We start from the raw sequence: 19,609 nt of genomic DNA, 5'->3' as shown, positions 1-19,609 counted from the left end.
GTCGAGCTGGGTACGTCGATCAGAGCAATCATAGTACGTAATGATCAACACGCATCGATGCACTCATCAATCATCCGGCTGTTAGTGAAAGAGGTAACTCTAAACACTGTTGTCATAGGTTGGTAGAGAGGCCTGTTGATGCTCAAGGGATTCATGTATCTCAAGGTCATACGTGATGGCAGGCGTTCAACAAAAAATGCGATTGCTTCCTAGCGTTACCAACAGTACGAGAACAAATTCCGAGTCCTTCCTTCCTTCATAAATGCATAACGACTAGACTAGCAGTAGCAGTACAAGACAACTTTATTTCAAATGATAGCAGTTCAAGCGAGTTCCCACTCTTCCCCATTCACCGTGTAGAGGAGTTCCTTCACGGTCTCATTGTTGACAGACAAGGAAGGCCCAACGGTGAAGTTGGTCAAAAGGGTACTAAAAGTCAACCCCGTCAGAGGAGCAAGTGAAAGGATCACCTGACCACTGGTTGCATTGACGTTGACCGACAGATCAACGGTGGTCAACGTGATAACGATATTGTCAGAGCCAATTATGACGGTCCCTGCAGTACCGCTGGTGAGACTAACGGTGAAGCGAGTGCGTTCGGTGCGCGAAACATAGACCGCGTTCGTCGTGTTAGACGATGTGGGATAGTACCAATAGTCGTAAGGAGCGACTTTGGAGCGAATGAAGAAACTTTGGTGGTAGGGCCACTATCAGAACAATGCAGAACATCCTGCAAGGAACTGACTTACGAGTTTCCGCTGATGTGGTCCGCAAAATGTTCGAGCGGTGGGATAATGCTCAAGCCGCGACCATCCCAGTTATTCTCCAAGGTGAAAAACACCTTGCCGAGGAATTCAGTCGCAACCCCAGTCGTGGTGAGGGAGTTGGCGGCGTTTGCCACGTTCACGTTATGAGTGTAGAACTGGGCGTTGACACGCTGAACACTGGTAACAAAACTAGTGACGGTGGAAGTGGACACGGCACGCCACCACTCGTCCGCAACTTCGCGACTAGCAAAGGTAATCGTGTATCGATAGGTCACGTTGTCCGTGATCTGAACAGCGATTTAGCACGACATCGCAGACAACGAAGAATGGATTTTGGTACCTGTTTCACATATGCGTAGAAAACCATGATTGTATACTCAACAGGAGAGATGAGTTGTTGGCTGTAGTTGGATTGAAATGAGTCGTTCGAACACTGCACATTATATAGAGAGAAAGTTGTTTGGTCTGGTTGATCAAAACGTCTCGACCAACTAGGATTTGAAAATCAAAAGGGGGCGGATGAAGAAACACTGCCGACCCGAGCGAGGACCCAATATAAGATGCGACGATCTGACCGTCACGTCGCATCAAGCTGGACATTCCGGCAGGCTGCATTTCCCGGCATTCGATATAGCCTTGATCCCCCTGGACCAGCTGATCACAGTCGTGACTCGTCAATGGTGGCATGTCTATCTTTCTGCAAAATAGGCAACATGATATTGTCGAAGCGTGTGCAAGACCTTCGAAGACATATATTAAAGCTGTAAGGGAGTGATTGATAAGGGTTACGACTGACTTTCATATACACATCGCTCAGACTGAGCCTGAGCTTTGTGTTTCTTCTAAAGTGCGAGGTATGAGTACCAAAGAAGGGCGACTCATGACCAGGAAGATGGGCTGATGGTGGCCCGTGTGCTGCAGAGTCAGCAACCTCGTTCGACAGGTGTGCAAGCGCATATGACCTAATGTGGTGGTACATACTGCGTGTATTCAGTGTTATCACCTGCTCATATTCTATATTCTATATACTTGCAGGATTTTCAAGCCAAATGAAATTGTCTGGATCGACAGAAGATACTCCAGGGTGAGACAAAGAAATGGTAGGAACCGAACTTGGTACTTTGTTTTGCTCGGGTTGCAGAAGGACTGGCACTTCGGGTACGCCGGCGTGTCTCGTGTGTCGAGGGAGGGATGGAGCATTTGAGACGGTTTGTGCAAAGACATGTGAGGGTTGAGTGGTCTGCACACAGGCCGAGAGATAAGCTACTACTTATAATTAAACCTGAGTTCATAAGGAGAATAGGTCGAATGGCACACCTGAATGGTCATAGTAGGATATGAAGTCCCCAAAACTCAGCAGCGGACCCAACCAATCTGGATGATTCAGATTTTCTGTTTCGTTTGGATAGAAAAAGTTGAATATATTCCTAAAGGATGGTTATGACAAGTGCACTGCGTATCTCAAAGCACTCACAAAAGTCATAGGTTTGATAGGGATTTGCAAAAACGCGATAAACACACAGGACAAGCATTAGTGGTGAGAAGTGAATAGAGCACTCTATATACTACATTGTTCCACGCGCTGATTTTCATGAGGAGAAAGATATAGTGCAAATATAGTTTGCTTTTGAAGTGGAATGACTCTGAGTCTCTGACACAAGTGCCGATGACTTGAAAAGCAACTTGCGACCGATGAACGTAACGTTAACGCTTGTATTATTACATAAGAGCTACCGGCCAAATGCCACGATGAGTTCACAATTAACCCTCCTGGCTCCATCTGCTCTATAGGACATGCATGGCTCCTCGACAGAACCCATGTACGTGCCCATAATGGATATGAATATCAAGCTGTGGCGTCTTTCCCTTTTCTCCACGCTGTTGAGTGTTGTCGCTGTTGTATCTTAGTACACTGCTTTTTTCGTAGGCTCTCTGTTCTGTTCTTCTATGTGCATTGGCTTATCCTTTCCTGCAGTGTGCGATGTTCGTCTGCAAAATCAAATACACGTACCGCATTACTCGTGTGCTTGACGAACGTTGTTGTCCACCGCATGCGGTTGCCCATACCACCTCAGATTACCATTTATTATGCTGCACTTTATTGCCCCGAATTTCATCTGTCGTGCTTCGAATCCCCTGAAGACTAGTACTCATGTTCCGGGCTTTCGTGAGCGCCGAGGCCGTTGTTTGTTTGTGCACTTACTGTTTAGACCGTGTGTAGTTTGACAGCAAGTCGATTGTGGTGACTCACAACAAGGTGTCCGTGTCATTATCTCTTCTTGTCTTTCAGGCATCAAATTATATTTTTTGGCTTCTGACCAATGTTTTGATGTGCTGGCATCTGTTATTTCACTTCCTTGCTCGTTACTCCACTATGATCGCCAAAAAATTGAGCGCTTCGATGGCCCCCTTCCGGCTCTCTGCGCTGGCTCTCTCGCCTGTAGTACTGCTGCCCAGCACAAGTTCGTCCCATTGTTTGTCCTCGTTCTCGTGCTAATACCGGTAATGGATTGGTATTTCGCATTCAGGGACGCCTTTTGTTTCCGCAGTCAGCCGGCTCTCAAATCATTAGCGGTCCTTTCCAAAACGAATACAAGATAACGGCGGAAGAAAACTATGTACAGTTTTGAACCCACATGACGGTCAGTTTCTCATGAATGGATTTGTAGAGGCACATTTACTGCGGACAGAACCCTCCTAGGCGAATCTGGAACCTGGACTTAAAGAGGTCCAGGAACTCACGAAGGCTTCAGAGGGTAGCCTACCTATTAGGTCTAGGCTGTAGTGATGGATTTGCAGAGTATAATTGCGACACTGGTATGCACATGTGCTGGGCAATGAAACAAAGTATGTCCGAAGTTCGGGCTTAGTCTGAGTTATGTGTAGATGAAAGTAAGTCGTCACCCTTGTCAATCAGTTTTGGTCTCAGCAAAGTCTTTAGCACTACAGTAAGGTCCCTAAGCTAGGGGAGAGGGAGCCTATCTGTCTAGGCCTAGGGTTGTACTAAGATCAAGAGGACACGTAAATTACTACAATCTGACGGCACGCGGGTACCACTGGAAAAAGGTCAGGAGCAACGCAAAGGCACTCAGAGCGGAGGGTGGGTAGGGCACATAAAATGGAGATCAATTGTCCCAGATCTACTGTCAGTTAGGCTCCATGACGGCTCTATGCAAGAAGATGCGGGAGATCCCGAGCCACCATCAGCCCATCTCCCTGGTCACGAGTCGCCCTTCTTTGGCGCTCGTACCTCGCACCTCAGAAGGAACATGAAGCTCAGGCCTAGTCTGAGTGATGTGTAGATGAAGGTAAGTCGTAACCCTTGTCAATCGCTTTCTTACAGTCTTCGAAGGTCTCGCACACGCTTGGACAATGTCTTGTTGTTTGTCCCTTTTGCAGTAAGATAGACATGCCACCATCGACGAGTCTCGACTGTGATACTGAGGACAGCTGGTCCAGGGGGATCAAGGCTACTTATATCGAATGCCGGTTGTTATTTTTACACCTTGTCGACGAGGTTGCTGACTTTGTGAATATTCAGGTGCCTGGAAATGCAGCCTGCCGGAATGTCCAGCTCGATACGACGTGACGGTCAGATCGTCGCATCTTACATTGGGTCCTCGCTCGGGTCGGCAGTGTTTCTTCATCCGCCCCCTTTTGATTTTCAAATCCTAGTTGGTCGAGACGTTTTGATCAACCAGACCAAACAACTTTCTCTCTATATAATGTGCAGTGTTCGAACGACTCATTTCAATCCAACTACAGCCAACAACTCATCTCTCCTGTTGAGTATACAATCATGGTTTTCTACGCATATGTGAAACAGGTACCAAAATCCATTCTTCGTTGTCTGCGATGTCGTGCTAAATCGCTGTTCAGATCACGGACAACGTGACCTATCGATACACGATTACCTTTGCTAGTCGCGAAGTTGCGGACGAGTGGTGGCGTGCCGTGTCCACTTCCACCGTCACTAGTTTTGTTACCAGTGTTCAGCGTGTCAACGCCCAGTTCTACACTCATAACGTGAACGTGGCAAACGCCGCCAACTCCCTCACCACGACTGGGGTTGCGACTGAATTCCTCGGCAAGGTGTTTTTCACCTTGGAGAATAACTGGGATGGTCGCGGCTTGAGCATTATCCCACCGCTCGAACATTTTGCGGACCACATCAGCGGAAACTCGTAAGTCAGTTCCTTGCAGGATGTTCTGCATTGTTCTGATAGTGGCCCTACCACCAAAGTTTCTTCATTCGCTCCAAAGTCGCTCCTTACGACTATTGGTACTATCCCACATCGTCTAACACGACGAACGCGGTCTATGTTTCGCGCACCGAACGCACTCGCTTCACCGTTAGTCTCACCAGCGGTACTGCAGGGACCGTCATAATTGGCTCTGACAATATCGTTATCACGTTGACCACCGTTGATCTGTCGGTCAACGTCAATGCAACCAGTGGTCAGGTGATCCTTTCACTTGCTCCTCTGACGGGGTTGACTTTTAGTACCCTTTTGACCAACTTCACCGTTGGGCCTTCCTTGTCTGTCAACAATGAGACCGTGAAGGAACTCCTCTACACGGTGAATGGGGAAGAGTGGGAACTCGCTTGAACTGCTATCATTTGACACAAAGTTGTCATGTACTAGTACTGCTATAGTCTCCCCGTTATGCATTTATGAAGAAAGGAAGGTATTTGTTCTCGTACTGTTGGTAACGCTAGGAAGCAATCGCATTTTTTGTTGAACGCCTGCCATCGCGTATGACTTTGAGATACATGAATCCTTTTAGCATGAACAGGCCTCTCTAACAACCTACGACAACAGTGTCTCTTTCACTAACAGCCGGATGATTGATGAGCGCATCGATGAGTGTTGCATATTGTTGATCATTACGTACTATGAGTGCTCTGATCGATGTGCCCAGCTCGACCTAAATGGGTCAATCAAACTTCTGGCTATGACTGATATCAATGTCTGAAGCAAGCAAGTATCATGTCGTGTCGGCGAGGCCAGGTCCTACTAATAGCGTACCGTTTCTGTTATTAGCAACACGACTTTAGTAGTTCGGTCATGCGCCGTTCAACAAAGGTCCCATGTATTAGGTGGGCACCCGCACCTGGCCAGTAGCTGCACTCGGGTACACATCATCCGTTGCCACATGTGTGGCTCGACGTAGAGGAATTAGGCCACCGATCAAGTAGTTTTTCGTTGCAGCAGCTTGAGAACGGCAAATCATGCATCCGAATGTGGCGTGACTCACTGGACAAACTTGGACACACAAAGGCGTAATCAAACGCCACAACGAGTTCGCAATTAATCCTCCTGCCTCCATCTGTTGTAATGCTCCATAGGACATGCATGGCTCCTCGACAGAATCCGTGTAGGTGCCCATAAAATGGATATTTGCACGTCTGGCTGGCTGTTACAACTGAATAAGCACGATCTGTCACCGTTCTGCACCCCATCGCAACTTGAATGAACCAGTATGGATATATCAGCTTCACGGTGTCACTCGTCCGTCTCGCAGGATGTCGAGTCACATCTACCATGTCCCAATCAGTGTTGAACGTTATATCATGACACCACCGGTCATTATCGAATACAGTCAATTGTCTGGTAGTCCTGGTTGCGGATTGCAATATTTCAACGGCCTTATCAATTAGTGGAATGCTGAAACGCGGCGACACCTTGTTTGGAGTCACCTGGGTTCAACGGTCCTATCAGGGTGGTTCTGCGCTATGGTGGAGGGAGGGCTCTCGTTCCATTTCTGGTGTTGTTTGGCCATCGTTTTGTAGGATTAGTTCCAGCAGCTTTCTCGCAAACGAGCGTCTGATTTTTATTCTAGTCCTCCTGTTTGTTGGCACAGAATATCCAAGGACTTACAATGCTAGCGGTCTCTATGTCGAAGCTGCGCTGCATGCAGGTGCGAGGCGCCGGCCGTGACAACCCTCTTTTGCCATGGGAACTTCCTTCATAGACGATCACGCGGTGGGTGCCTTCTCATTTTTATGTTGTGCTCTGTATAGATATAATTTTTCAGATATGAGGTCGACCGGTTTGAGATGATCGGCCAAGGGTCATTCTCTAGAGTTTATGCTGGATCCTGGCGCGTCGCCATCAAGGTTCTCCACGACTTTACCGCAGCTTCGACATTTCGTCGAGAGGTCGAGCTGTGGCGCAGACTCAAACACCCTCGGGTTGTTCGTATGTTCGGGGCGAGTAGCGCCCATGGCTCCAAGCCATGGTTCATCGTGAGCGAACTATACGAACGCGGAAGCCTCGTGGAGTGGTTGCTGACCATGTTACGCGATTATTACGCCACACTACGCGAAGTGGACCAGTTCCGATTTATCTCTCAGATCGCTGGCGGGATGGAATACTTGCATGCCCAAGGAGTGGTGCATGATGATTTAAAGGTTCGTGAGCCCTACGATGTCCCTACGCTCTGCTCATGTATTGGGACAGTGTACAAATGTGTTCGTGAATGCAGAAGGAAACTGTGCCATTGCTGACTTTGGTCAGAGCGAACTCAAGGATGATGCCTACAGGCTGAGTGGGTGTCAACGACCGAGTATATCGACTTTTGAAGTAGCGTTTTGTTTCTGACCACCTGATTGCACAGATGGGACGCCGAGGTTGAAAGCGCCAGAAATTTTGATGGTGCCGCAAGTCCGACAATGCAAGTGGACATCTACGCTTCTTCCATCTGCTGCGTAGAGATCCTCAATATGGGTGGCATTCCTTATGGCACCCGAGACGACGAAGATATAAAGCGGATCGTGCTCGGTACATTCAACGCATCTCGTCTGACTTTCAAGCTTGCTTATGTGTCTCTAGAACACGACGCTCGCCCAGAGGTGTCCGATACCCCTTTTTCTCGGTTTTTTGTTCTGATGGTGACACCGACACAAGGCTGACAACCTTGTTTGGTCTATATTACAAATTCAGATCCCAAGTTCGGCGTCAAATCCTATCTGTGATATGATCAGTACATCAATCGTACGTCTCTCACACATGTGCAATACAGTCTATTGATATACCCATGACCAGATGGGTAGCGGGCCTAACAAAAAATACAGCATGAAGTCTACCTTACCTCTAATAATGAAATAAAAAAACACATCTACCCTGCAGGTCATCACGGTATGGTCGTTAACAGGAAAATAGTAAAAAATAAATGTGTTATCAACGAAAATAGTCGTCTAAAGGAACAGTCATAAAAAAGAACCTACACCGGCAGATTCGCTAGGTCGGCTTTTTCGATCATGTTCGCGTTGTTAAGCTTTTCGTCAGAGTCCGTGCTCCGTCGAGCAGGATGTCCGGGGTCGCCGTGTTCTGGTTGAGGTGTGTGGTCCGTACTGCGGTCATAGAATATTGATACTGAAATGAACAGAATAGAGACAACTGCCAAGAGGAACCAAAATACTGCGGCTCGTCCTTTGTACTCATGCGAGCCCCCATGGTTGGCCTCCACGGATGTCTCTATTGAGCTGACACTAGCGAGACCAATTGCTGATCCAAATTGAAGAGCGCCGTTAAAGATGGCACCAACTGTGCCTGCCATGGATGAAGGTGCGGCTTGAAATATAGCGATGCTGTAATTACAGCGTTTGGAACGTGTTAATCAAAGCACGACAATTTGAACTTACTTTGTATGCGTATACGTCAGCATCACCCCTGCGCTCCCTAGAGAAAAAGCTGGGAATACGTATGGCCAATAGTCCTCAGGTTTTCCCCCGCCAAGCGCCAGCAATACGGTCGCGACCATGCAAAAAGACATGCCTGTCAGAATAATCCACTTCGGACTGAAGATCCGAGAGAGCGATCCGGTGAAACTCATAATGAGAGCTGCGACACCGATCGGGAGCCTGGTAAGTTAAAACAGTCTGAATGACGGGAATCATGGAGTAACAGTCGAGACTTTACATGTGTACAGCCGATGATATTACCGACCACTGAAGTACGTTTTGCCACAGGGTGGTAAAGATCAGGAACACTGTGAACCACCAAAATAATGGCAAGAGCGCCACGGCAAAAAGAATCGAGAAATTGTGGTAAAACCATGTACGAGGTGGTCTGGTACAAGATCAGCCGATGATCGGTGGTAGGTGGAAGTATCCCTGATGACATACATTGCAGCTGTGTCCACATGTATGCGTGTTTCCCAGCAGAAAAACCCGATTACCATCATGATTGATATGATTAGCGGGACAAGCACTGCTGCAGATGCCCAGCCGTCAGTGGAGCCGGATGTCACAGCGAAGATGAACAAAATCAAGGCAACTGTCGAAGCTCGTGAGGGATGCGAAGCGGAGCATGCCGAAAATTCATACCAGTTAGGATGGTCACGCCGAGTAAGTCAAGACTTTTCCATTTCGCTGCTGCAGGCTGAAGATTGTCTTTGGTGTTTGCAATTTCTGTCGGTATGATGAAGGCACACGCCAGAGCCGTTGGCATAGCCACGATGGCTATAAACCAAAACACCCAATGGTAAGATGCCCATTGGACGAACATTGCACCAATCATGAGACCGAGGACTATGGAACGGGACCATGAAGTTAGTCATGGATAATCAGCTAAGGGATCTTCTTACCGTTAGCGACGCAGGCGCAGCCTCCAAATGTTGCTATTGCACGAGCTTGTTCAAGCGGTTCTGGAAATACGTTGACCAAGAGTGCCAGGGCAGAGGGGATTGTCATCGAAGAAGCTGTGAACCGATCTTCGTCAGCCAAAACCGTCAGACCAGCGGGATTCGGGAATGTTTACCTATTCCAGTCAACGCTCTGAGAATGATGAGCGGAATGGTATCATCAACAAATCCAGCGCACAGCGAGATGATACCAAGACCAGATACACCCCCAACGAACCCAATTTCTGTGAGCCCATTAATGTCGCTATCTGACAGGTGCGGTATAGTACTGACTTGGGTTGTACACGTCGCTAATGCGGCCGCTCTAAACAATGCGTTGAAGTGCAAGGTCAGAATCAATGGTATGAGCACGCACGATGAGCAGGAAAGATGCAAAGGTCAACTGGAATGCACTCATGATCCAAGTGGATTGACTTTCAGTCATACCCATGGATACCTCGAGTACGGGGATTGCGGAGAATAGAGCTGAGTTACTGAAGGCATCTAAGAATTGGGCGAGACAAAACATAAACAGTAAAGCTAGTTTGCGAGTAAGTGAAAGTTCATGATGAACTGGCGTTTCAGTCGGGGAGAGAGGCTGGAGTGGCGGCATTTAAATCAGATACTGCAATAAGTTGTCTGTTCAGGAGCGTCGGACAAACTGATGTAGGAGAGGTTGGGAAACTCTCTGTCAAGGATGAATGGCTCCATATTATACGAGGTATCTCCATGACCAACGTGAATCAGACACACTGTGACGCATCTCAACACCAGCGAAGATCTCGATTATGCCCTCTACTCATGTGAGTACGTGAATTCATGTGTAGTATGAGCTTATGTAAAATGTTTTTGTAGAGATTGGGTCTTTGTCTGTATGCGCAACTTGAGGGAGGGATGTACGACTCGCATCATGTTTGACTTACGATGGGTTTGGCGGAAATCCTTGCACCATCACGGAAAATTTGTACACCCAACTATCATAATATAGCTTGTGATGTTCAGCTACACAAACGGGACTTACTGAGCACAGATTCATTGCATTGATTAGTGTAGGTTACTGCAAGGAATGACTTTGGTACGAGCCATTGTACTATTCATGCTTTTGTTCCCACATTACCACTTTGTGTTTCAAACCGCACAGCTACGGCGACGAGCCTCTAGGGTGGAGGTAAAATCACTCAGCCTTTAGGCCTTTAGGGGTGAGCACGAGTTTGGAAGAGTGTGGCATGAGTCTTACATGAAATTCGATCTACGAGATATGTTAAATCCCGCGGTGAAGGCCCAGACCAATTGGACGTGGACTCTCAGTTCCGAATCTCGGTGGCTGGCGGTAGCGCTATGGGTTGGAGGCAATTGTGCCGAGAATCGCCACTTCTTGACAAAATTTTCGAAAGCACTGCAAGGTAACTGTAAACACCATTAGAAGACGTCCAGGTGTGATCATGACGTCATCGTCAACAGGCCGCAGATCTCGGTGGAAAGCCTCAGCGGCTCCAAATCATAATCATAACCCTCCAACGCTTCATTTCCGTTAACCGCATTCCCTTCGTGTGCTAGGTCAGGGGCTTGTAGTCAGGAGGTGCTGCAGACAGTCAGCGGCCCCATCAGAGGTGTCAGAGGTCCCGTTAGCTCTTACCCTACTCACTGTCAGAGGCAAGTCGTCGTTCGTCGTCGAACCGGCGTGACATGCGTGTTCGTATACTGTGACATGTGACAACGTGCGTTTTCCACCTTTCCACCTTGAAAGTTGTTTCTAATGCCTTTATTTTTGTTCAGCCGGGAATGCTGCAGCCATGAGGACGGTCTTCTTCTCGGGACCCAAGGCGTTTTGTAAAGTATATACTATTGACTTCTACGATCTAGTACCATATCGGTGAGGGAACTTGGCCGCCGCCATGAGTTTACGAAGTTGGAGAACTCCTAGTCATAACGTATTCACAACTCCTCGTCACTCGGTGCAACGGCCACGGCCACCGACCACAGCCCGACTTTAATTGATTGACCTCATGCACGATGCACCTGTCGACATATTGCGTGAGTGTTTTAGATCCAAATGTCATACTCCAGTGCAAACGCCTTGTGCTGACCACGTCAACAGCTCATAGCCTGAGCCTATCCGGACGATCGAAATTTGTTCTGTAGGATTTCTATTCTGGATTACCTCCTTTTTGTGCATAACTACAACAGTAACTTGTTGCTGCGAGTCCGACTCATCAGCGGGTGAGATTGTGCTACAGAATGGTACAGAGCGCTCTGTAGCACTCTGTAATGAATTACGTTTCCCTGATGGAGTCGACCGCCACATAGTACAATATGATTTCGGGTCACACTCCAACGACTACTCGTTCACACCGGCTGTTTTTGATCATTTACAAGAAACTGTGGATGCATCAGCAAGAGCAAAGGGAAGTACAATTGCACCGATGACGCATCACTAGAGCGCGGCAGTTGCACTGTTTAATGCATCAATATGACACGAGCCTGTAATCGTCTTTTGGCGCTGTTAGAATAGAAGGTTCGGCACGCACCCCTCTCTTCGTTTGCTGATGCATCTCCTCTCGTGCTTGCTAATACATTAGCCCCCTCCAGGTCGATGTACTGTGATGCATCATGCATCTCACCCGCCCTCACTTTCTCGCCCCCACCTAATTGTTGTTCAAACGATGCAACAAACTCAAGCGGCACATTCTGATACCAACTCTCGCTACATATGTGTATCTACCAATATTATAACAAGGGCTCATGTATTCAAGTGCATGTCTTGCTGAGCGACGAGTACGACACGAGCAAGGCAATGCAAATGGACAACGATGTGATATTTTTACGATGCGATGCACAGACGATGGTGCCATCGAAGATTAGAATATTATATCGTCCAAAGTCAGGTGACCCGAGAAGAGATAACGATTGCATGGCCAGACGGACAGCGATATCTATCCAATGAGCGCTGATCCTTGGCGATGAGACCTAAATCAGCTTCAATCAGCAGGTCATGACTCGGACATCCGTCGGGGAGGATCTTCGATTTATTATAACTCACATGTTAGCGCATAAGGCCCTATATCAGCTTTGAAAGCTCACATACTACGTCGCCGCTCGTCCGTCTTTCTTCACAACAAGTCGACCTCTGCACACCATAAATCTGCCTCCAGCGGTTTAGCCATGCCAAAACAAATCCGTCTCGGCATTCTCACGCCTTCTTCAAATACTGCGTTGGAACCTCTCACTTACCAGATTGTTTCCTCCATTCCAAATGTCTCCGTTCACTTCTCCCGTTTCCCAGTCACGGCGATCAGCCTCTCGCCCGAAGGTCTCGCTCAGTTCGACCACTCAGTCATCGCGCAAGCTGCTCAACTACTTGCCCATGCCGAAGTTGATATGATTGGTTGGAGTGGAACAGCAGCGGGATGGATAGGATTCGAGGACGACGAAAAACTTTGCCAAGCCATTACAAAAGCTACGGGTATCCCTGCCACCACCTCCGTATTGGCTTTGAACAAGGCTTTGGGTATTTTCAAGGTCAAGAAGCTTGGACTGGTCACGCCTTACCTAGATGACGTCCAGGAGAGGATTGTGAAGAACTACAATGCAATTGGGATGGGAGTCACCTCGGAAACGGAACGCCACCTGCGTGTTGTGAAGAACACTGATGTTGCCCTGATTGGAGAGGATGTATTGAAGACGTTGGTGGGGCAAGTGGTCGACGGGGGTGCAGATGCTGTTTCGACTTTCTGCACAAATCTGATAGCGGCGCACAAGGTTGAGCTTTGGGAGGCAAAGTATGGCGTTCCAGTGTTGGATACTGTTACTACGGTCACTTGGGATATGTTGAGGCAGTGTGGAGTAGACACGAAAGCGATCAAGGGGTGGGGCAGGATATTCCAGGAGACATGATCAAATGGATAAATATTGAAATAGCTAGTTTGATGGATTGAAGGTGATATGCTATGGAATTTGCCATCGGTTTGAAGCAGAATTGCAATGGTACAATATTGAACGTGATCAATAGCGACAGTTCTACGATGCCGACTCGTTAATACGTTGTTAGATGACATCTTTGTACACGCCCTCGGATATTGCAGGGAAAAATCGTAAGTGTTTATGACAGCCAAGGTTTGACTCACTATTTAACAGAGCCAAAGGCACCTCGACTCTTTCTCCTCCTCGGTTGTCGCGTGATGCGCGCGATAGCATTGAACGACGCCATTGCCCTCGCGATAAGATTCCTGTAACGTAGTAAGGCAAGCATTTAGCGGATCAAGGTTACCCTTCCTTTCACCGATGCACGGAAAAGATACGTTGCTTACGACAGCATGTTGGACGCAAGTTGTATCAGTCAGCCTAGTGCATCACGATGTCATTTAAACCTTGTGATGGATAATCCGGGTTGGGCCACATCAAGGACGGGAGGGGTAGTTGGACATGGCGTTGCCAGAGCACCACGAGAGGAAGCTGAGGAATGCTGGGTGGTGCACGCCAAATGAACACTTCCGTGATGGGATATGCCTGAGCTATAGTCATAATACTTGTAGGCGAGGATAGCTTGGGGAAGCATGACACCGCATCAGATGGCGTGATCGACGATACGAATCCCGAGAAACTGGTGTCGCCTTCAAGCGACAGAGGCCAATGTGCCGAGGATGCCAAGCTTAATCCTGGTTGGCAAGTTTATGGAGGAGATAACGTGAAAGATGACTGGTGGATGTGGAGGGTTGGTGCCTCATAATCAATGAAGATTGGATATCTGGAAGAGGGCAAGCTGGGGTTTGTTTGAAGAGGACATTATCGAAAGATGAAACACCTACATGCGTACGAACGTCAGTATATACAACATTCCCCACACATCTCGTCCTACAACTTATAGAAGACCTGTGGATCAGGCTCCATCATCCATGATATGAGTGCGCAACGGAGCAGCTTCGTTTTTTTAAGAATTTTTGAAGGTTGAAGGTATGTGTAGAAGAGTCGTGGGAACTTTTTGCATTGACTAATAATCTCTAATAATAGGATAACGTCTGGACTCCACCATCGGACGAGGTCTGGCTTGCGCAGCTTGATCCAACTTTACTCCCGACATACCCTTGCTTGAAGTTGCTTCCACTAGCCTCCTACTAGATATCATGACCGTCCCACAATTGTCGTTGTCAATAAAGAGTACAAGACCCTGTTGCACTCAGACTACCCAGGAACTTCAGATAGACTGTTCAAACTTCGCGAACAATGCGTCCGCATATTGGCCCTCCCCAAAGAGAACACCGTCTACTGAAGATATAAGTGAGACTCGGAATTTCTGTGTTATGCCAGGTATCATAATGAATTTCCGATCATCGGGGCACTCCAGTATGTAATCACCTTTATGTTTTTGAATCTTTGTTTTATACCATGCTCTTCGTGAACACGTTGCGCCGCTCTTTCCTCCACATTTTACGTGCTTAGGCCTTCACGCCACTTGTATGATATGATATTGTATATAACCTGCTATTTTTTTCTTGTACCATCATCGATCTCACCCACCGTGCTACTACTTCATCGTACCGAAGTATCGAACTCCAGTCGAACCTTCACACACATGCAGGTATGCTCTTCCTCTTCTCCATCGCATCGTTTTGTCCCTCACTCGTGCGTAGAACACCATTCCATCATCCCAACCCAAGCGTCGTAATTTCATGCGCGCATTTCTTGATGTAGGCTGTTGAGCTTTGCTCTATTGACATTGCGGTAACCTTTCTCTCCAGTGTTTTACAAACACAAAGGAAAGTGCCACCCAGAAACGTGATGATCTGTTGAATGTGAGTCTTCTCCCTTGTTTACTATATCCCTAACGATGCGCTGTCAGTCACCTGCTCCGCGTCCTCCACCTCCCAACCCCAGCCCCAAGGCTGTTTCCCCCGCCAAAAGTCCCAAGTTCTTCGCAGGAGCCACGCGTGCTGACAGGAAAGATGATTCTGCTTTTGCCACCAAGTCTTTGTCCTTTGTCTGATTAGTATGTCCTTTTGTGGTTCGTGGCTTCAGTATTGTAACGCATCATATGAAAAACATCTTCAAGGAAGTTCTTATCTTGTACTACCACTGTACTATACGCGTTGCGGAGCATACTCCCGTTATTCGCATAAAAGACAGCGTGAATCTCAGGCTCTCGATTCAACACACTGCAGAATCCTGACATTTTCAAAGTCTCACTGAATTCTAATCGTCGTGCCCATCTAGATCAGTGACATCCAGGGAATCGGAGTGTAGAATACATTCGTGAACAACTCGCATGTCAAGTCAAACAGTTGTGGAGTTGTTGTGGAGACTCAAAATAGTGAGCAAAAAAGACAAACCGTGTGATTCACTACAACTCACTGCACCGCATTGACTCTTGCATTGTACCGTACTACTGTGCGGTGAATGACTAAGTGATACTTGCTTTTGTGCATCTCAAGATATTTGGGACTGCCTCAGTGAGCTACAATGGCGTTCTTCATTGATGGAGCCCCAAGATCAAGATCAAGCTCAAGTTCATTCAAGACGACTCAATCACGGTCAGGCTTCGAACTTGTTTTAGCTCCTGACCTTTCAGCCCCCCGCAGGCCCAATCACCCACCATACTCATATCAACTATCTGCCAGTGCACGCCACCGCTCTCGCTTCAAGTCTCGTTGATTCCAATTGTCTTCGTAAATATACGGACAGTGGGACTATCTTGTGTGATTAATTAAGCGCGCACACATTCAATTGATTCAATAGGGCTCTCTGGTTTACACACTAAGACACTTTAGATGTCTGCATACGTGTGATGATTCTGGAAACTGATGGCCTCATTGCAGTTTTTTCAGCTTGTGTACTTGCAGTCTCGATCATCAGCGTTCGAACTCAACAGGACTCAAGGCAGCCCCACTTTCATTACAGGAACAGATATCAGACGAGCGCTTGATGTTCTCGCAGCCCTCCCACAGACATCCAGCCATTCCCATTCCGCCATAGGAGGCATCCGTGGTCGAACCTCATGTGTATCAATATTTTGCGTGCATCTCCATTGAATAAGTTTTTGCACTAGTATTGATGCTTCTCAAGGTAGAGTTTAAGTCGAGTTCTTAGATCTTCCAGCATGTACATACAAGGAATCTGTGTATTTCAATGAAAAAAAGGTAGCTATACTGGCATAGTATGTGTGGTGCTATACATGAATAGGCGACAACATAGAGTAAACCATAGAAAGGACGGTAGATAGGTGATACAGAAGTGAAACATGAAATGAACTCTACATCTCGTTGTTGATGAAAGCAGAAGAGAAAGGTGCTAATTCAGGACGAGATCGTAGGTATAGAGCGCTCCCATAAGAAATGTTTAGCCAAGAACATATCAAAAGGGTCCTGATTGGAGAGTTGCATAAATCAGGGTCTTCGGCAGCATCTGCAAGATATTCGTAGAGAAGAAGCTCTGGATCCAGAAAGCCCTCCGACTCATTAATGAGACTCCAGACATTTGGGTCTTCAGCAGCCTCTGCGAGGATGGTCTCTGGCAACAGAGACGACGGAGGCTGTGGAGCGTAATGGGTCGTGCTCCCTGGAAAAGAACTCGATAGGAAGGGTTGATCGTACGAGAGGGGTGCAGATTGGTGTTGTGGGGGAGGAGTAGCCGCGGCTATTGGTGGGTATGAACCAACATGGGTAGCACGCGGGACATCGGCTACCTCAGATGGATAATAGCCATCTTGTGTCGGGACCGAATCATGTGCAACTCCAGGACCCACACTCGGCGAAGGCGTGACGGGCCTGAACGGGAGAGAGGCGGCGTGCGTTTGTATTGCAGTGGAAACATCGGAACTGTTCGATGAGGTGTGGGGGATGGACTGGGTCATCTGGAGGTAAGAAGTAAATACGTGTAGAAAACGTAGGTATCGAAGCTTGAGATACACGTACCTGGTCTATCAGATAATTGATGGAAATGTTATGAGGATGTGTACGTGTTCGCAGCGGAAGTAGGTACAGTTGGTAAGGATAGAGGTTGAAGATCACTGAAACAGTATTTATATGGTTGTCGCATACCGCTTTGAAAGTGTCCCCAAGTTGTGGTTTCACCGTGGGGACGTTCCTTTCGCAGAGTTTCTTGTGGACAACCATTGTTCGTTAGATGAGACAGTGGTCTTTTTGCTTGGTGCGCTCAGCTTTGTATCCATATTTGAGTTGTTTATTGTTGTTGCAAGTCCGCAATGCAAAGACGAGAGCCGCGCTGTGGATACGTTGTGGATGTTCGTTCCCTGCTGAGGCTAACAATCAGATGGGAGCACCACAACTTATGTCTCTGGCTCCGCGAACAGTTAAATAATCGTTGTATTGCGCGGTCCAACGTAATGGCATACGACGCCGCAATGAGATGGGATCAACTTCATGATTGTGTAGAAGCGAGATTAACGACTAGCATAGCTGTCATTGCTCACCCACCGTGCAGTCCTCACGATCGCCTAGTGCCATTGAACCGCTGAATAAGTACTCGATAGAAGCCTTCGAGGATGGCGGTCAGTAAACTGCGACCACCACTAGATAAATTTAGTTCCTCTCGTCTTGACTCTTGAGCTTCTGCAATGCCATTTTACTTAGACGCAATCGGGACTGAGCAAGTTAAAACTTGAAGTAAAGGATGGCCCAAATGATTTGAATATGGGAACGAAGTTATTCCGGCCACCTTTAGGTAGAAGGTCTTTCTCGGAGGACATCTCTTGAATGGCCGGTTCGGGACGGAGTATGGGCCTCGACAGGCATATTGGCACCTCCAAGCGGAATATGAAAGTCGCTGTGTGTACAGTGAAGCTCGTCACTGTTTCTCACACATGCTCGCTAGCACTGTCTGGACCTAGCCTTAATCCCACTTATACCGTGGTTTTACTATATTCAATATGTCATTATAGACTGTGTCAATTTACAATCAATTAATCAACCGACTACAGTCACAATGAGGACATACCCTTGCCATCGACTTGACCAAGTTGCTGTTCAGGTCGCTGCGAGTCTGCGATAGAATGGCAACGCTGCAGCCTGCACAATCAAGAACGATGCTAACTGCCGAAAGACGCAGAGAAGCCGGTAAGAAAGGCCAATATCTGCCTGATGCATCGAAGACATCACAGTTGTTATCACCAGGCAGCGAGCGGTCCTAGGTGGGTAAGGTGATGGACGGGCAGAGTTGAGGTAGAGCATGAACTTGCAGCACTCGAATATTAATGGCCGGATGTTCGAACGTTCAACGTTCAACGTTAACGTTCAACTTAAGCAACAGCGGCAGGCGGGCGTGGCTTGGGCATGGCCGTTGGAAACATCGAGCGAGGTTTGAAAGTCCGCCGAGAGTGCAGTTGGCTGTCAAAAAATTTCCGGACATCCTCATACGAGTCTACCTGTTAACCCTGACTGTAATACCCCACTTCATGCAATGCCACTACGACAGGCTCCCCACAAACCCTGCATTTTGTGCTCATGTTTGTACTCAGCCGATGGAGCCGTACCCCCAAATAATACCATCGTTACTAGCGCTATTGGGGCCGCAACGGGCCTGGTTTCCGTGATAAACATACATTCTCTGCGGCTCAGCTCGACAACTGGTGTTTTGAGATGGCGAATATGCGATAGAATGAGTCACAGAGCTTTTACTAACCAACTATCGTGATTGCCTTCTACATGGTAGTTTTTCCTCATCACCATCAACCAGACTCGCGGTTACCTCTCGATTATTCGGAGAGGGTGACCAATACAAGACCAATGAGGAAAAAGATAGGTCGCGACAATATATACAGCCGTAACAAGTGGATATATCCTAGCTAACGCACGATGATGCTACATCGGCACACGGAAAAGTGGATCCGGACCAACTGTCAACCAAGTATGTGGGGAGCCAGTGTGCGGGCATGTAAAACCGGTGTCATTTGTAGTTTTCAATCAGTCAAATGTCATGGAGATAACCACCGTGACAAACAGACGATAAGGTGTTTACAGAAAATCATCCCTGGCCTGGGAATAACCTGAACACCTCACAAGGCCATACCAACAAAGGGTGAGGAATAATATCGTTCATAGATAAGGAAAGGAATAGCGTCCGTACATGAAAAACATCTCCTCTCTGCCTCCTTCAAGATACTTTGTCCCTGCTGTCACGGAAACGGAACCATGCGAGCCAAGTGCGTATCGTCAAGACAGAAGGTGAACGCATTGCCCGGTTGTGCAGTTGCATTCGGGCTGGAC

At 47.6% G+C, this 19,609-nt stretch overlaps 5 protein-coding genes across 5 annotated transcripts; 2 read left to right on the top strand and 3 right to left on the bottom strand.

Annotated features, from left to right (window-relative positions):
* Nucleotides 1–82: 82 nt before the first annotated feature.
* On the bottom strand, nt 83–1,400 carry HD556DRAFT_835462 (uncharacterized protein). Its single transcript, XM_041311780.1, has 3 exons — nt 1,108–1,400; nt 750–1,054; nt 83–690 (listed from the first exon to the last, which is right to left on the bottom strand). Exons 1-3 carry the CDS (start codon nt 1,132–1,134, stop codon nt 324–326), a joined length of 699 nt encoding a protein of 232 aa, XP_041156093.1. The 5' UTR covers nt 1,135–1,400; the 3' UTR covers nt 83–323.
* A 2,976-nt stretch (nt 1,401–4,376) lies between these two features.
* On the top strand, nt 4,377–5,644 carry HD556DRAFT_835248 (uncharacterized protein). The gene is made up of 3 exons (XM_041311778.1): nt 4,377–4,593; nt 4,647–4,951; nt 5,011–5,644. The coding sequence occupies exons 1-3, from the start codon at nt 4,567–4,569 to the stop codon at nt 5,375–5,377; spliced, it is 699 nt and encodes a 232-aa protein (XP_041156092.1). The 5' UTR covers nt 4,377–4,566; the 3' UTR covers nt 5,378–5,644.
* Nucleotides 5,645–6,857: 1,213 nt separating this feature from the next.
* On the bottom strand, nt 6,858–10,008 carry HD556DRAFT_1521001 (major facilitator superfamily domain-containing protein; the record flags this gene model as incomplete). The annotated part of the gene is made up of 10 exons (XM_041309163.1): nt 6,858–6,910; nt 8,126–8,361; nt 8,416–8,634; nt 8,693–8,842; nt 8,899–9,049; nt 9,100–9,303; nt 9,360–9,473; nt 9,533–9,640; nt 9,690–9,720; nt 9,772–10,008. 10 exons carry the CDS (start codon nt 10,006–10,008, stop codon nt 6,858–6,860), a joined length of 1,503 nt encoding a protein of 500 aa, XP_041156091.1.
* Nucleotides 10,009–12,448: 2,440 nt separating this feature from the next.
* On the top strand, nt 12,449–13,521 carry HD556DRAFT_835036 (putative Asp/Glu racemase). Its single transcript, XM_041311777.1, has one exon. It carries the CDS (start codon nt 12,558–12,560, stop codon nt 13,287–13,289), a length of 732 nt encoding a protein of 243 aa, XP_041156090.1. The 5' UTR covers nt 12,449–12,557; the 3' UTR covers nt 13,290–13,521.
* A 3,117-nt stretch (nt 13,522–16,638) lies between these two features.
* Nucleotides 16,639–17,500, bottom strand: HD556DRAFT_1447415 (uncharacterized protein; the record flags this gene model as incomplete). The annotated part of the gene is made up of 2 exons (XM_041307264.1): nt 16,639–17,238; nt 17,300–17,500. The coding sequence occupies 2 exons, from the start codon at nt 17,498–17,500 to the stop codon at nt 16,639–16,641; spliced, it is 801 nt and encodes a 266-aa protein (XP_041156089.1).
* Between the last annotated feature and the right edge of the window lie 2,109 nt (nt 17,501–19,609).

This window comes from Suillus plorans (genome assembly GCF_016647745.1).
Source record: "Suillus plorans strain S12 chromosome Unknown HD556scaffold_63, whole genome shotgun sequence".
In the NCBI taxonomy this organism is placed as follows: Eukaryota; Fungi; Basidiomycota; class Agaricomycetes; order Boletales; family Suillaceae; genus Suillus; species Suillus plorans.
The sequence above is the reverse complement of the archived record's forward strand: the minus strand, read 5'-3'. Positions and strand labels throughout refer to the sequence as shown.

Excerpts from the sequence above, each read along its gene's own strand:
- HD556DRAFT_835462 (XM_041311780.1), bottom strand. The coding sequence starts at position 1,134 with ATGGTTTTCTACGCATATGTGAAACAG. Across the intron at positions 1,055-1,107 it reads TCTACGCATATGTGAAACAG|ATCACGGACAACGTGACCTA; the intron begins GTACCAAAATCC and ends ATCGCTGTTCAG. Across the intron at positions 691-749 it reads GACCACATCAGCGGAAACTC|TTTCTTCATTCGCTCCAAAG; the intron begins GTAAGTCAGTTC and ends CTACCACCAAAG.
- HD556DRAFT_835248 (XM_041311778.1), top strand. The coding sequence starts at position 4,567 with ATGGTTTTCTACGCATATGTGAAACAG. Across the intron at positions 4,594-4,646 it reads TCTACGCATATGTGAAACAG|ATCACGGACAACGTGACCTA; the intron begins GTACCAAAATCC and ends ATCGCTGTTCAG. Across the intron at positions 4,952-5,010 it reads GACCACATCAGCGGAAACTC|TTTCTTCATTCGCTCCAAAG; the intron begins GTAAGTCAGTTC and ends CTACCACCAAAG.
- HD556DRAFT_835036 (XM_041311777.1), top strand. The coding sequence starts at position 12,558 with ATGCCAAAACAAATCCGTCTCGGCATTCTCACGCCTTCTTCAAATACT.